At 46.8% G+C, this 16,763-nt stretch overlaps 1 protein-coding gene across 4 annotated transcripts in view; it reads right to left on the reverse strand.

Moving 5' to 3' along the window:
* LOC132334078 (rho GTPase-activating protein 7-like) overlaps window positions 1–16,763 on the reverse strand; it is a 53,651-nt gene that overhangs the window by 8,150 nt on the left and 28,738 nt on the right. For 3 of the 4 annotated variants that reach the window (XM_059859797.1, XM_059859796.1, XM_059859798.1), the window contains exons 2-10: window positions 12,568–12,639; window positions 11,033–11,114; window positions 9,621–9,684; window positions 7,089–8,413; window positions 6,565–6,729; window positions 5,720–5,879; window positions 4,224–4,422; window positions 1,984–2,203; window positions 168–282 (exon numbers count right to left, since the gene is read on the reverse strand). In XM_059859797.1, coding sequence (XP_059715780.1) covers window positions 168–282; window positions 1,984–2,203; window positions 4,224–4,422; window positions 5,720–5,879; window positions 6,565–6,729; window positions 7,089–8,413; window positions 9,621–9,684; window positions 11,033–11,114; window positions 12,568–12,639 — 2,402 coding nt within the window. The remainder of the gene's footprint in view (window positions 1–167; window positions 283–1,983; window positions 2,204–4,223; window positions 4,423–5,719; window positions 5,880–6,564; window positions 6,730–7,088; window positions 8,414–9,620; window positions 9,685–11,032; window positions 11,115–12,567; window positions 12,640–16,763) is intronic. The other variant, XM_059859799.1, reaches the window with a different exon arrangement.

The raw sequence follows: 16,763 nt of genomic DNA on the forward strand, positions 1-16,763 counted from the left end.
GAGGAGTGCAATAATGACACTCATTTCCTCTTTGGTGGCAGCAGCAGGATGCCCATCTGTCACAGAGAGAGCAGCAGCTGGGCTGGCAGGGACATTGCCCAGCTGCTGCTCCAACCAGCACCCCCAGCATGCCCAGAGCTTTTGCTTGGTGACAGTGAGGGACGTACCTGGAAGAGCCTGTTGCACTCCATTATCATGTGGGCCAAGCCCTGCGTTGCTGCCAGGTTCTCATTCAGCTCCCTCTGGTCAGGCTTCCCCAAGCTGCACTTCCTCTGGCTGGATCTGGGAGAGGGGAAGGTGAGAGGAAGGCTGAGTGAGCAAAGTGCTGGGAACCACACAAAACACTCTGCACTGAAGGACCTGCACGGGCCATGCAGGGCTCATGCAATGTGACCACTGAAGGTCACTTCCCTCCCAGCACATCCCAAAAGTGTCCAGGGCACTACTGGCCAGTAGTAATGGACACACAAGAAAGGCAAGTCAAGGAATTTATTCCCCAAACACATCATCACACACTTGGCCAAGAACAACCATGATCCCAAGGTTATTTGTGTATAGTTTTCAATATCAAGCTCCTGTGATACCTGCAATGCCTATGTAGAACCTTTTAAATCCTTTGGCCCAAACCACAGCCAAAACCACATTTCAAAAACGGTCCCCTCTTTTAATTCATGCTAATTTTATTACATCATTAGTCTTGGCTTCTGAAACTTTTATCTATGTACATTCCTGCCAAATGGCTTGAAAATTGGGTGGAAGATAATAGTCCTCAGTGCTGCTCCTCAGAGTCAGACCTGTCAGCTTGAGCCCTTTGAAGTGGGAGCCCTGCACCAAGGCATTAATGCACAGTTACAGCAGAGCTACAGCTTCAAAGCATCCTGGCTTCTCAACACTGACAACAAAGAGAAAACTCGATTGCTAGCTTTGGTCCTAACATTTCAGAGCAGGGTTGGTGTAAAGCAAAGAGGAACAAGTCCCAGAGTGAAGCTGCAGGAGCTCAGACAGCACAGCAATCCAGCAGGACCTGCTGCCACCACTCCATCCCCTCCCCAGGTGCCCTGGCAGTGGCCCCGTGGCTCCCCTGTGTGCCAGCTCAGCACAGGCATGCCTGAGGCATTTTCTGATGTTTTGTGACATTGAAAAGAAAATCCTCAGTGTTTTCTGTCTCTTCCCCTGTGCTATCCAGAGCCTGAAAGATGCCAACAGCACATCTGACAGCTTTGCTTTGGGACTAGTCCTCCCCTGTAGATCTCCTAGTGAGGTGATCATCTCGCTATGCTGTCGGGAGCACGATGCTTCCTGCACAGCCAGCTGTGCTCTCCTGCCCTGATCTGTCTGTCCACAGCCCAGGAGCACCAGCACAGCAAACAGCCCTGCCTCAGGAGGCCAGATAAGGCATGAATGCTCTCAGAGATTATTTGTCTACTTTGGCCCAAGGGCACCTTCCTCTCTGCACGTACAGACAGGGCATGTTATGCAACCCAGATACTTTTACTTATTAAGATAAATTTACAGAATCCCCATGGCTCAATCTGGCAGGAGTGATCCCCTTATCACCCAGCAGAACCAGAGCCAGTAGCTCCCTCAATCTGCCAGGTACCTGCAGGGCCCTAAGCCCACACCTGGGCTCAGGTGGCCGGTGCAGGAGCATATTTCCAATGGCCAGCAGCACTTTAAGGCTAGCAGTGAGCCACATGCTGGGCTCCTGGGCAGCCAGGGGAGTGCAGCAGTGGTGAGGGACACACACAGGCTGGCCAGGAGCACAGCAATGGGGCCTTAGCACAGCCCTCTGCACTGGCAGTGAGCAGCCACATCGCTCCATGTGCTGCAGGCAGCTCCTGCTGCACCTGAGCAACCAGATTTAGGGCAAACCCCAAGGCACACACAGTCGATTTCTCCCTCAAAATCAGACACTGAGCCTAGGCCAGCTACAGAAAGGCATTGCTCCAGCAAGAGCACTGAGGACAGCAGCAGTGCCAGTACCTGGTTGAGGAGGAGGAACTGTCCCGCCTCAGGGTGTTGAGGTGAAACAAAGAAGGCGCCAGACAGACAGCAATGTTGGTTGGGGTCATCTGGTTTTCCTCAACAAAAGCCACCACGTCTCGCAGGAAGAACAGGAGGATTTTCAAAGCTTCTCTGTTTTCCTTTGGGAGAAGGAGAATAGCAGCCTGGACAGCCTGAAACTGCTCGTCCTTCGGCACGTCTGAAAACACAAACCGTGACAAAAATCCCTCGTGACCTGCAGAAGGAGCATCCATCACAGGGTCCCAAGCAGGGCACTGAGCCTGTAGGTTCATCCATTTCCTTGTCCCGAGCTCACAGCAGACAAGGAAAGGCCATTATCCCATCAAACATGAACCATTTCTCCTGCTGCCTGTCAGGGGCATGTTCACACCCAGGGATGCTGCTGCAATTTATCTTGAACACCATGCCAATGAACATATCCTGAACTGAGTTACAATCCAGATAAGGACCTGTCTCCCCATAAAATATTACTCTGCAGTGATACTTTGGAGCTGCTCTGCTGTCTTTTCCTTTCAGCTTCAAGCACGAAGAGAACAGATGCTCTCAGATAACTCAATTCAGAGACCAGTGTTTTGCCAACAGATTTTAATTCACACTAACCCCCACTGAGACTGTCTGGCCAAACAGCTCTGGCAGGAGGGTGGGTCTGGCTCATCCTGCCATGCATCCCCAGCACAAGGATTTCTCCAATTAACACCACTGCAGAGGGTAGAAGATCACTTCTCCTTCCCTTCAGGTAGAAGCACATACATAGAACACAAAACACACTTGGTGAAAACAGCACCAAAATCTCCAAAAGAGTAATTTAATCTTGCTCCAGAAGATGGGTGAGTGGGGTGAATAGAATTTGGGCATTTGCTGTTTCTCTCCCAAAACAGGAGACAGGATTACAGTAATTGGAGGAAAGCAGTTATACATCCTTTGGACATGGGAATTGTAGACCTCCTTACAAAGGAGGATTTGTGAATGCAAGAAGAAAACTTATTTCAAACAAATAAATCATATTCAGACAACATTTTAAAACCCTGGCAGGTGATGAAATAAAACCCAACAGAACTTCCATGAACCTACACTGTACACAGAAGAGCAGCTGCTCAGTGACTTAGGTCAATAAAAGCCATATGGGTTAGGCTGCAAAACCAGTCCTCTCAGAAAGCTCACAATTTGTCTTTCAAAACCTTTTCTCAGAAGCAGAAGAAACTTGTCTGTCCCAACAACATGATTAGCCCTACTTCAAGCTCCTTCCCCAATCCATCTGCTTTTTGAAAGTGAATTCCTCGAGGGCAAAGTGCTGGAAACAGAACCTGTTTAAACTGTATTAAATGCAGTATTTCAGCTTTGAGTTTCCTTGGTTTTTGGGTTGTCTCAAGGACAGTAACAGTGTGAGCACAGGCAGAAAGCTGCTGGCATTTCCCAGCTGTTTCACAGCAGCTGTTTTTGGGCCCCTTAATAAAGAAATACACCAATATATCAGGTTTTCTTGCTCAAGGAGCTCTGCCATGCCATGAACAGGGGGACCAGGTTATTTCTTAATTTTGCACAAGGAAATAACTGTTTAAAAGCACAGTTTAAAGGGGCTGCTGCAGCATTTCCTTACACTCATCCTTGAGGGAAGAGAACTAGCTGGTTCACAGGATGCAAAAGGGAAGCTCCCAAGCCCAGAGCCACAGTGAACTCATCCTGTCAGAAATGTCCTGCCTGGCCTGTCTCCTCTGACTGCAGGGGAGGCACTAGTCCTGGTCTGCCCACTGCCTTGTGAAGCCGAATATGAAGATATCCAAGGCACTGGAAAATGTCAGCATTAGGTATAGGGGACAGGAAAAAAGATGACATATGGACTCTATCACTCAGAAGGCTAATTCTTTTTTATTAAGAAACCCATTGCTTTTTTGTAGCCTGGTTCACTACATGTGGACTTGATTGGTCCTTTAATTAAAACACCATCAGCACTGGTTAATTAAGAAACCACCCTTTGGTAAACAAATCTCTATCACACATTCCACATATTCACAACACCAGGTGCAGCAAGTTAGGATAAGAATTGTTTATCATTCTCCTCTCTGAGCTTCTCACAGCCTTTCCCAGGACAGTGCCTGGGAAAGTTGTGTGTTGCTCTCTGTGACCAGAGAGCTGTGCCACAGGGAACTGCCAGCACAGGGAATTGCCAGCACAGGGAATTGCCAGCTTTTGGTACCTACACTGGTAGATGTGGAGGAAGGATTCACAGAGCCTGCTGGTGAATATCGGCTCAGGGAGGTCTCGGAAATACTGCTTCACCATATCTGCCACGTCAAATGCTGACTGCCCCTCGTAACAGACGTTGTTTGGGCTGGTTTCATTCATTTCTCTTAAAGACAGGATCCTGGATTTAACACCAGATTTTCGGAACAGGCCAACCTGTGGGTAAAAGAAATTATTAGAGGCATGAGATGAGTCATTGGGAATCAAAATTTGGACAAATAAATGATCCTTCACCTTCCTTCTAATAGCAAATATCCTTTGACAGTGGGATTGAACACCAAAATACTTTTGTATCATTAGAAGGCACATGGACATTTCTCTGAGGCAAGCCATGCCTGGTACCCAGAGAATCAGCTGTGACATACCAATTTTCATCTTTGTTTGGCTTTTATTCCATACAGAAGTACTCATTTTGCCTTTTAAAATCACTAGCATTGATATATGTCCGTTCTCTTGGGCAGGCTGAGTTCACACATGGCAACTCTAAGTTTCAAATTCACCAAAGTGTGTCCACCAAACACAAACACACATCAGGTGTGGCTTACACAAACTGACTGTGAGATCCACAGGGCTCCTTGTAACACCTAATCCTCCCACAGGCTGGCAAAGGGCAGATGCCATTTTGAGGGAAATTTTGATGTTCTTTTTAATGTGATTGTGAACTGGGTGAGATTCAGGAGCTTCCCATGAGCTCGACCCACCAAAACTTCTGTTGACAGTTTTACGCTGTGCCACTGAGACAGTATCTACACTCTTTGGTTTATTTATATGAACTGAATGGATACCATAACCTCAGAAGGAAAAACACATGCATTGTCACTTCACAGAAGTGAAGTGAACACACTTTTGCACTTTGGCTTCATATAACACATCAATGGAAAAAGCACAGGAAGAAAAGTCCCCTCTTTAACTGATATGTCTCATGCCACAAGGTCTTCATTTCTGCAGCTATGCTATGGAAACACCATATACAGCACACACTTCCTCTGCCATCTCTACACAGCTGAGCTCCAGGAAAAGTTGTAACAGGCACTGCTGTAATATTTTCTCTCTGCTGAGTGGTGCATTTCAGCTGAAACAAGACTAATTTTCACATTAGCTCTGGCACTAGCAGCAGCCACAGAACAGAGGGAACAATGACATTGTCTGGCAGATTTGCCTCTTTGGGGAGCAGAGACATGACACCTCCCCAGGCAAAGACAGCCTGACTGCCTGCACCAAGAGGCTTTCAGTGAGGGAAGGCACAAAAACACAGCACAGGGCTAAAGGTGTTCCCAGAGGGGATCAGTGCTGGTATTTCCTCACAGGCCACCTGCTCAGAGCTGCACCCTTCTGCCTATGCAGAGCCTTAGGGGGAAAGAAAGTCCTTCACAAAAGTGTAAAAGAGACTCTGCTTCCCTGGAGCAGATCTGCTCATGGCCCAGAGCTCCTCTGGGCTGCCTTGAGTTCATACCTGGTCAAGAAAGTGGCTTCTCAGGTACTCCAGGGCTTGCAGGATGCCATTGGGCAGGGGGTGGCTTGTTCGCTGCACATTCAGGAGTAAAGGAACCCCAAACACATTTTTGTCCTTGTAGTCTGAGGCTTTTGGTTTTTTAATGAACTTTGGTATGGTCCTGGAAATGAAAACCAGTAGATTGCAGCTTACTAGGTGTCCAGCACATTGCACCTGCTGCTTTACACTCATCAGAAAAGGCTGAGCTGCTCCGTGTCACAGCCCCAAATTCTGCCACATACCTGTACACACAGCACCAGGAGGGAGAGAAAATCAGCAAAGGCAATTACAGGGATGACTTCCTCATTTCATTGCTGAAATTAATAAAGCATCCTCATGGGAAATACATTCCATCCCTTTTCAGGACTGCAGGGTTTTTTCATTCTTTCTACATTCAAGTACCAGCTCCCTATCACAAAATGTATGTAAGTCCTCTGAGTGCCTGAATTTGTCACTGGTTTAGGTCAAACAGACACTCAGAGCTGAAGGGCTGGATTGTCAGCCCAGCCAACTCTCACCTCAGGTCCCACAGTCCCTGGGATGGTCCCCTGAAAAAGCCCTGAAATTGGGCAAATTTAAACTATGATGTCCCTTAAAATCAGCACAACCAGCAGCGAGGGGCCAAATTACAGCCCACAGCAGAGGAAACCCTGGAGCCATGGAAACAGCCACAAAGCTGCTGGCAATTTAAATAGGATGAAATTCTTCATCTTGAACATGTGCAATGTAGGCAAACAAGGAAATTCACATGCTTACATCAACTCCTCTCTTTCCAGCACAGGCTGTTATAATATCAGACAACTTACCAGTTCCAGCCCTGCTTGCTGGAAGGGGAATATCTGTCCATTAAAGCTGTGAGTTTCAACAATGCCAGCTTTTGTGTGCGGGCCAGCTGGGCAGCTGACTGGCCATCAGCCTGCAGGGAAAGGCTTTCCAGGTTCTCTTCCACACACCAGTGCTGCTTCCCGTGCCTATGGGACAAATATTGCTTAAGCTTAGGACCATTTCCACCATCCCTGTTTCCTACCTGCATCTGTGAAGCACCCAAGACTCTAAATGACCTGCAGTTATTTGCACTTAAACAAGGTACTTCCCATCCAGGAGGGCCTCTGGCAATACAAACTGTTTCCCTGATTCCAAACCCTGAGTGCTCGTGCAGATTATGAGTGTCCTACTCTTAGCAGAGGTCAGATATTGGTACCTGTGCAGCAGTACCTGCCACCAGCAGGGCAGACCCTGCTACCTAGGACAGACTTTAGAATACTTTGTTCTGGCAAATCAATTCTATTTTGAGTGGACAGAATCAAAGGCAAACCCAAGGATGGCTGACCTGTTGGTCTTTTTAGAGTCTGTGATGTATTCCAGGTCTGCAGAACCAATCTCCTTGCCCAGGTCACAGCTGCTCTCTCCCCCAGCCTCCCCTGCTGTCTTATCTTCTGAGCCCTCTGTTTCAACAGAGCTTTCTTTGGGGGAGGGTGGATACAAAGAGGTCAAGTCACTGGCAAAGTCAGAATCCCCATCATCTGAGAACTTCTCTGTCCACTGATCAACCAGCTTTTTGAGACCATTGACATCTGCAATGACACTGTTCAGCTCTGAGAAAACGTCGTCGTCGCCGACTTGCTCCAGGCCCTGCAGCTCGGGGCTGGGCATGTTGTCATACACACTCAGCCTGTGATCCCTGCCCAGCACGGGGCTCCTGGCACCTCTGGAACTGCTCCTGCTCCTCCTGCACCCGTGGAAGCTCCCAGTTCTCCAGTTGACAGAAGAGCTGTCTGCAGACAGGGCGCTATCTGTAAGCACTGTGGGGAAAGTGCCAGGTTTATGGCCTTGTGGTATTTGAAACATCTGGCTCTTTTCTAATGTCATGTCATTTTTTAGGTTTTGCTGGGATAGATCATTCCCCAGCAACAGCTTGCTGGTGTCCATGTGCTCTGCATACATCCTCCTTCCTTCACAGGGGCTGCCTGCCTTTATAACAGGGCGTGCAGTGCTCCCTGTGCTGCTGTTTGCAGACTGATTGCTGCTGTGGCAGCTCTGGGGAGAAGAAGAATTGTTCTTTGTTCGGATGCCAGAGAGGTCAGAAATATTTACACAGTTCAGCATCTTCATCTTTTCTTCATTAAGTCCTTCCAGAAGAACAGGTTCACTTATTATGGGTTTGGCCTTTGACTGACCACTCCTTAAATTGCAGCTCCTTAAGTGCAGCTTCTCCATTTTCTTTAGAAGGCTCTTCCTCTTTTTAAATGGTGACTTATCCAAAAGCTTCTCCTCACTGGTGATATTTAAAAATTCACTGGAGGGAGGAGAACAACTAAAAGCAGAGTCCAGTGAAGGCACCTTAACTGAGGAACATCTTGAGGAGCTCGTGCTGGTTTCCACATCTTCGAAAGGTTTTTGGGAGTTAACAATGTCACTGTCAGCACTGCTGGTGCTGTGAATTGAGGACACATCGTGCTTCTCACCATGATCCAGGCAGACACTGTCCTCGTTGTTGATGACCCTCAACAGTGGAGTGCCTGGGCTGGGAGCACCAGCCCCTTCCTCTGCTGGGAAAGCTGCCAGGCTCCCGATGCGAGACCACCGCTGGCTGCACCTCTCATAAGCCCATCTGTCACTTATGGCACAGGGCTCATCGTCCTCAGAGCCATCACTCTTAGGAGGAGAAAACAAAACAACACAAATTCAAGGGCAAAGTTTGGCAAATTTTAAATTACAAAAAGCAGTTTAACATAAAAAGTAGACTTAAATTTTCTGCTGACCTCCAAAGCCCCCTCGACCAACACAGGGAAATGCGACCATTCAGACACTGAAGATCTGCCCTAAGTTAGTTGAAAAACATGCTGACAAATGATGCCCAAGCATGCTGATAAATCTGGGCAGTTTACCACAGGAAAAAGTGACAGATTTGATCTAAGGGTGAAAAATCCCTTTGTGGCAAATCCAAGGGTTTTGAAAGATGATTGTATGGGGTTTACACTGCCTTTCCTAAAGTCAAACAAATCAAGCACTTTCACGCTTCTGTGACCAAAACCCATCCACTTTCAGGTAAAGAAGTGTTTGCCTGTGGGACTGTGGCAGCATCAGTGTCTGTGCACCCTTTGGAGCCCTCGGCCTCCCTTGTCACCTGCACCAGGTGCCCCCTTTGCTGGATTCTCCCAGTCTGAGGGAACACTGGGACAGTGAAACGTTGGAGAGATGGGAGCCACCTGTCTCTTCTCTTGCCCCACTCTGCCCTAAGAGAGAGCAGAACTCTCCAGAACCCAGCCATTTTCCCAGAAGATGGCATTATTTTCTCCTAGTTCTGCAGTTAATCCACGGTGGCTCAGAGGCTTGGCAGAGCTGGTGCTGCCCAGCCAAGCTGTGGCCACCACTCTGATTTAGCTGCAGCAGCAGAGCACAAAGACAGCACAGCTAAAACCTACCCAGCTTGTATTGGCTGAGCATTTGTATTGCCCTTTTAATTTCTTTGGTAAGTCAACAGGAGTGAAATTTCACTTTCAGCACTTAAATAAGGTGGGAAACTACTTAGGAAAGCAATGATAGCCATGCTGAGATGGGGCTTTGGGGCAGCTTCTCCTCCCTCACTGAATTTTTGGACAGTAATGTGTGTCAAGTCAAATTTTAAAAGTGTTTCAAAAGCCACCCCTAACCTGCCTTGCAAAGTTTCAAACATTACGTAGTTGCAATCTCCATCCCTATGTTTTCTCAACATAACATGCAAATAGCAGATTTTTGTGGGATGGAATAGAAAGGAAAGTTCAGGAATTGCTAATCCTTCATGCACTTTTAAACCCAGGTGTTTGATACAACAGCTCAACACATCTTTAATGAGAACAGGAACTGTATGTTACAGACATACCCATTTCCTGTCACGGCTTATTTCCACTTTCATTGATGCATACTTGTTCAATGTGTTCAACCTTCTAGGGTTTGAGAAAAAACACAGGAGTTTTAAATTTCAACTATTTTATTGCTTGAAAACAAACATGCACCAAACTAGTTGTGATCTTCTACCACGGAGTCTTCACTATTGTCAAAGACTGGCACTCTGCTAGAGGCTCCCATACACTGGCCCCAAAACCAGCACCAATAACAACACCATGATGTTCACACTTCCAGTTCTGCCATCTTAAAACTGAGAAGAAAAGTATTGTCGATCATTTAATGTAAAAAAAGTCAAATTATTAGCTTTACTCGTTGTGAAAAACTTCATATTGATTTAAGACTTTGGAAATAAATGAAACTCTGCGTGGGCTTCTTGAAAAAAAATTAAAATCAAGATATTAACCTGTATGCCTGGAAGGACTGCATCATCTATCATTTTAAATAAAGCTTGTGGAATCAGTAAGGTGCCCAGACTAGTCAATCACTTAGTTGTCAAACAATAAGTGACATCAACAGGAGGCACACTGAGAGTCCCCAAGGAGCACTCAGGACCAAAGTGACACCAAGGAACAAAATATACCCAAAGTTCTCTGATATCTGCTGTGCTTTAGAGATGTGTGTGAACAACTCCTCCTGGTGCTCTGGTGCAGGCAGAGCTGGAGTTCAGGTGACCTGACAGCACAGAAAAGGACCAGAACACCTCGCCAGGAGAGGAACTTTGCAGCGCCCTAAGTGTTAGAAACCATAACTTCTGCTGAAGAAACTCTGCTAGACAATCTCACCATGAGGAGGCTGCAGTAATTGCAGTGCCAATGAAGCAGGAGCCCCACACTATCCTGGCACTGTTCCATGGGGAAATTCCACAGAGCCCTGAGTCTGACTTGGCACTGACAGTGCAGCTTCACTTGTGTGCTCTGAACAGCAGTAACTTCAAACCACTACCTTTGCTTCTCACCCAAAAAATACTCAGGAAAACAGAAGAGATCTCATGCAGATAATTTTTTTCTGTCTATCTGCTGGAATAGGAGTTGGAGGAAATTCCTGCACTCCATTACACATGATCCCAGAGAGCAGCCTGCCATGCTTGCAGGGAACCAGTCCTTTTTATTCAGCTTGCAGCCATTTCACATCACAAAAGATATTTAATGCTCAGTGTAACATTCCTGAGAGCTTGGCTGAAGAGGAAGTGCAGACATGTGCTTACTTTACCTTTTAATTCCTAAAACAACCAACTCTAGTGGCACTAAACTGTGTGCTGAAGTGATTTTCTTCAGTCACAGATTTGGTGACTTTGTTCCTCTGTGACAAAAGCAGAGGCATGAAAAGATGAGTAACAAGTCACTGGGGGGCTGGGGGTGCCAAAGATGATCCATGGTTAATGTTTACCTGAACAGTGATTCAATCGCATCTCCATCTAAAAATTCATGATCTCTCCTCACAGTTGTTACATCAATGGGAAACTGCATATCTGTGAACAAAGAAGTTGAATCTGAAATCTGAGCTGTAATTGCAAAGACTTTCAGTTTTGCAGCTTATTTATCACAGGATGAATGAAACCACTTCTATTTCTATAGCTGTGCATGCATGCAAACATCCTTCCAGCAAGTGAGGATCAGTTCCTTAGGGCAAGTGGCAGAATAAACGCTGGGATCTGCTTGCTGCTCTTGTTATAGGTGGACAAGCCCTTCTGCATTTCCAGGAGCTTGCAGTCACTGAGTGCCATAGACCAGAAACAAAAAATAACCTTTAGATTTGCTTTGGTTCTACAGAATAAAGCAGGGATTGTTTTACACGAGCCTTTGCCATGGTGAGGTGCAGTGCAGCACATGAGACACGCTCTCTGAGCTCTAGGGAGCCTGACACACCATGCTGGGCTGGGAGCTGAAGAGTTCAGTGGTTCAGCTCCTGAGATTTAGCCTTGCACATGAGGGAACCACTGAGGTCCGTATGTATTTCCTTAGCTTCTTTCATAAGCTTTATTTTGCTAGCCAAGTCAGGACACGGCATGAGCAGCAAGATTATGCAGGGGATTCATTTTCCAGAAGCATGGCAATGCACATGTCCAACAAACAGCCTACAGAATACAATCTGCTGTAGGCAGACAGGAAGCATTTCCAGGTTTCATGGAATACAGCTTTCAAACCCAGCTCCACAGGCTTGACTTCAAATCTTCAATTTTGCAGTGACTAGGAGAGGTAGGAATGAGAGCAGTAATGTTGTTATTTCAACTGTAGCTCTTTGATAAAATCCTTCTTAAAAATAGGTTAGCTTTTTTACTTTCAATGTTTGTAACAAAAAACCATATTTTAAAGAAGAACAGTTTTAAGGTGTATGCACAAGTGTGGCCTGAAAAATTATATAAGCTCCCAAGCTCCTCCCAAGAAATAAGCACATTTTGTAGTTTTAACAACATGAAAACACACTGAAATTGCATTTCTGACTGGCTGGCTGCTGCTGTAGATTCCTCCTGAACACTTATGATTGCAAGACGATTTTTTCCAACATTCTTTTTCAAAACACCAATAAAGCAATCTCACTCAGATCACAGGCTGGAGAGCCTCACAGGAGTTTTTGGTTGCAATTTGGAAACATTACTTCCAGCACCCAAGGAAAAAAAGCCTGAAAAAATTATAAGCAACTCAAAATAACAAAAGCAGAAATTTGACTGAGTTACAGTCTAACAATAGGAAAAGAAAAGCAGGGAAGATTTGGTCCTTTAAAGAAATGTACTGAGTCCCTGCTGAGATGTCCCTTCTGCAAGAAAACACACCAGGTCACTACTTTCCTCCGGGTTTGCATGAAGATATAACAGAATTTGGAAGTGCTTCCATCAGACATGTCAGGTTCTAAAATATATTATTTATGTGAACAATTCCACTCAAATTCAGTGTCAGCTGCTTGGCAAGTCTTTGTGATCATACCTTCAAACAGCTGAGCATACTGGGGAAATCCAGCAGCTCTCAGCCAGTCGCAGGCTTCTCTGGCTTCAATTTCTGCAATGAGAACACACAGTTGTTCATGGGCCGTGCTCACCAGAGGCAGTGAGAAGCTAATTTCACCTGGCACACTCTCTGAAATCTTGTGTGTTAATGTTTTGTTAGGATATTGCTAAAAAGGAATAAATCCTTGTATCCAATGCACATGGCTCTGCAATAGCCATTCATACTATTGAGATAAGCAAACACAGGACTGACAGATTTGAACACATCCTTGGGATGTCACACAGGGGGGAAAATCAGCTGTCCCCGAGCTGGAGGCAGTGGAGCATCTGCTGCCAGCAGAAATGAGTGAGCAGAGCAGGGTGTGGGGCTCACATCTGTGCCCTCACACGGCAAAGCCTGCTCATGCATTCCAGCACTGAGAGATGGTGATAAGACACAAACAAATCCTATAAATAAACTTAAAATGCTCTCACAACTTTAATAACACTGGCCACGGCCTAAGCATTCCCAGAACAAGAGTTCTCAGGAGTACCTGTTGCTAGGCTCTATCAATATTTATTTCCTTGCCAACTAGCTCCAGCACTTGGCAGCCAGTGGGCACAGCAGATATCAAGAACTCGCTGCTCTCTCTGTGCAACTGGGGAAGGCTGTGGCCAGCCCTGCTGAAACACTCCCCCAGAGGCAGAGCAGAGCACAGCCTCACAGAATCACACACCAGGCTGCTCAAAACCAGGCAGTCAGCATGGGCACATGCCCCCAGGCTCTGATCTCTGAGCACTAGAAGTGTCTGGGTCTGTGGAAGAGGATTCCCAAATCCATTTCTGTGGGTCTGTGTGCACCCCAGAGTGTGCTACACCAGCCACCAACCTAAAAGCAAAGGCTTCTTTGAAAGGAACATTATTGAGCTATCTTAAAATCCAGCATGCTCAGTAGAGAGAAATGTTCTTAAAGCACCTTAAAGAGCAGCATGATAGGCTGGAGGAACAGAGCTGTTCTTTAAAACTATTTTCTTTGCACATACACTCACAGATTAGGATTCCAGGGCACTTCACATGCATACCTGCTCAAATTCACTGCTTGCTTTGCTCAGACTTCTCAATTGTAAGTCATCAGTGCAACCAGACACTAACCAAACAGATCACACAACTTCCATGATTTTATTTTTCTACTTTAAAACTTAAAATTGTGTCCATTATCACTCAATCAAATTGGACAATGCTGTTCTAACAGAGGCTTCCCTGCACAAAACCGTATGGCTTTTTCATCTGAGAATAGAGTGATACCACAGGAAGACCAGGATATTTTTACACAGAACAGATGGATGAAACTCTTTTTTCCTACTGCAGAACAGAAACTAATCTCTTCTACAACAGCCTCTATCCACTATGCCTATATTTACTGCTATACTTAGTGTCCTAATTTATCATAATCTTTACCACAACACAGCATTTACTGGAGACAATAAAAGACATTGTATTCACAGAGCAAAAGAGGAAAAGAAAAGCTATTTGTAGAAAAGAGCCAGGAGGATGACCAGCCTAACACTAAAAGTTTTCACGAAGGGATTTTCATTTAGAGAACCCCAGTAGATCCCCTCAGCCATCTCAGCTGTGGAGAAGCTGTAGCTGCCCTCATTCCAGACCTCAGCCCGTGCACAGCAATCCTGAGCTCAGACAGGGACTGCGAGGGGCTGAAGCTTCCCCAGCTCCCAACACATTAAAAGCACAACTCCATTTTTAGACCAAACCAAGCCATCAAAAGCAATGCAAAACAGAACAGAAAAAATAAGGCAGAAAAATATTTTGCACCTAGTGAGGCTATTTTCAATTAATATGACTGAAAATCCACACTTACAGGTGGCCTCTTCCATAGAACAAGGACAGAGGAGCTGGGGGAATTTTCTTTGCTGATGTAAATCTCCAGGCCTTTTAACATACCTTTGCACAATCACAGGGCATGTTTGGATTAGATATTAGGAAGAAATTCCTCCCAGTGAGGGTGGTGAGGCCCTGGCACAGGGTGCCCAGAGCAGCTGTGGCTGCCTCATCCCTGGAAATGTTCAAGGCCAGGCTGGACAGGGCTTGGAGCAACCTGGCCTACACAAGAGGATGACAATTTTTTAACATCTTTTGGGTGTTATCTGCACAACTGAAAGAGCTGAGTGACCTAAATGGGTCACCTCCTCCTCCTGAACTGATTTCCTAATTAAGCAGATGGGGAAAAAAATCCTGCAAAACTTAATATTCCTAGTTTAGAGGCTGCCAGCAACTCCTCCATGCCAAGCCAGCTATTTCCCCACGGGCTGGGGGTGGTAGGTTACCACCAGATGTTTATGAGAAACAACAGAGAGCACACAGGCTGTGCCACCCTCTGGCTGCACGGTGTCCCACAGGTACATTCTGTGCTGAGCACCCAGCCCAGTGCCCTGCACAGAGCATTCAGAGTCCTGCCTGTGCCCCAGCCCTGCCCCTCCACAGCTGCTGCCCCTTCCCCATGCACCCTCCTCCCTGGAGCCCCAGTGCCTCCACCAGGGCTGGGACAGCTCTCCCGCAGCCTCCTGGGCTCCACCAGCTGTGTGTCCCCCTGTGAGACTGTCCTGAGTGCAGACTGCAGCCCCCTGGGCTCCACCAGCTGTGTGTCCCATCTGAGCACTGTCCTGAGTGCAGACTGCAGCCCCCTGGGCTCCACCAGCTGTGTCCCCCTGTGAGACTGTCCTGAGTGCAGACTGCAGGACCCACATCCTCAGGTACCTGCAAACCAGGTGCTACAGTGTGATTTAAATCCCTAGCAGAATGAACAGCACTGCTAACCAGACTCTTTGCAGCAAAGGAAAGACTTCTGTGCTGAGGTTTGGGCATTGTCTCTGGGATGTTTTCCTCACAAGAAGCACTTTCCTAACAATGAGGCAGAGGCAGCAACCCAACCCAGGGACAGCTGTGTATCAAACAGGCCAGTCAGCCTTACTGTGAGGTGAGCAGACTTCAGCTAAAGAACATCAATTTTAAAATATTCTAAATAAAATGGGAGAGTACCAGTTTCTATTTGAAAGCACCAGCACACTGAACCTTGCTGCCAGGACGCAGTGTGACTTTCAGCTGCTGCCAAAGCAGGAGACCTTCCATGGCCCAGCTGTGAGCTCCCACTCCTCACTGCCACCCAAGGTCCTGCCAATGCCAGCAGGTCCTGCCAGCCAAACTGGCAGGCAATGAGGCACTTTGGTTTGGCAAGATGAGATTTAAGAAGTTTTAGCTTTCTGAATTGGCTGCCACATGCTCTGATAGGTTCCAGTGGCAGGACAAGGGCAGTGGCAGGTCCAGTGGTGGGTCCAGGCCAGGGAGCTCAGCCTACTGTGAAACCTTTACCTAAATGCACTGCTTTTCACAGAGGTGTCTCATTGTAGGTCTTTTTCAAAGCAATTTTTAAACAGATTTTTAAAACCAGTGGTACATGTATTACTTCTACCTCCATCCAAAATAGTTTTCCAGTTTCAACAGGTAGGAATCAAGTGGTGATCAGGACTTCATTAATTAAAGGGATTTAAATCTGAATGCCTTCCAAAACCATGGCAGGAAGAACAGCTGGAGAGGTTTTCTTGCTGTCTGCAGCACTCCTGCACTAGTTACTGCAGGACCCTCCCTGTGCCCTTCTCTGCAGGATGCAAGTGTGGTGCTTGGGGCAAAGAAAGGATTTCTCAACATGCCCAGCAGACAGGAGAACAGAGCAGAGGGTAGGACTGACTCCTCACTGACTGCACATTGCACCACTCTGTAATGAAACAGAAAAAATCCCAAAGGATTTTGCTCTTTCCCAACCTCTGTCATTATGCAGAAGACCTTTTTTTCTCTCTCTAAATGGCAGTAATCCTCCTCAGCAGCCACAGACAAGCAGGTGCCCAGTGTCCCCAGCTCCCAGCCTGCCAGCTGTGCCTCCCAGGGGAATGCTGCCTCCTCCCCTCCTCTCTGACACCCCAGACTGCCATCCCCCAGCCCCCCAGAACTGCAGGCAGCAGTGCCAGCTTGGCAGCCACATGTCAAACTCTGCCACACATTTTTACTACAGCTCACGAGCCCTGGGCTGGGAACTGGCAGGTCCTTCACACACTGACTTAGATCCTGTCATTGCTGCTGCTGCTGGCTGTGCTGGAAGTGACAAGGGCTTTTCAGGTTCCCTTTGAA

The sequence above is a fragment of the Haemorhous mexicanus genome, chromosome 15 (assembly GCF_027477595.1).
Source record: "Haemorhous mexicanus isolate bHaeMex1 chromosome 15, bHaeMex1.pri, whole genome shotgun sequence".
NCBI lineage: Eukaryota > Metazoa > Chordata > Aves > Passeriformes > Fringillidae > Haemorhous > Haemorhous mexicanus.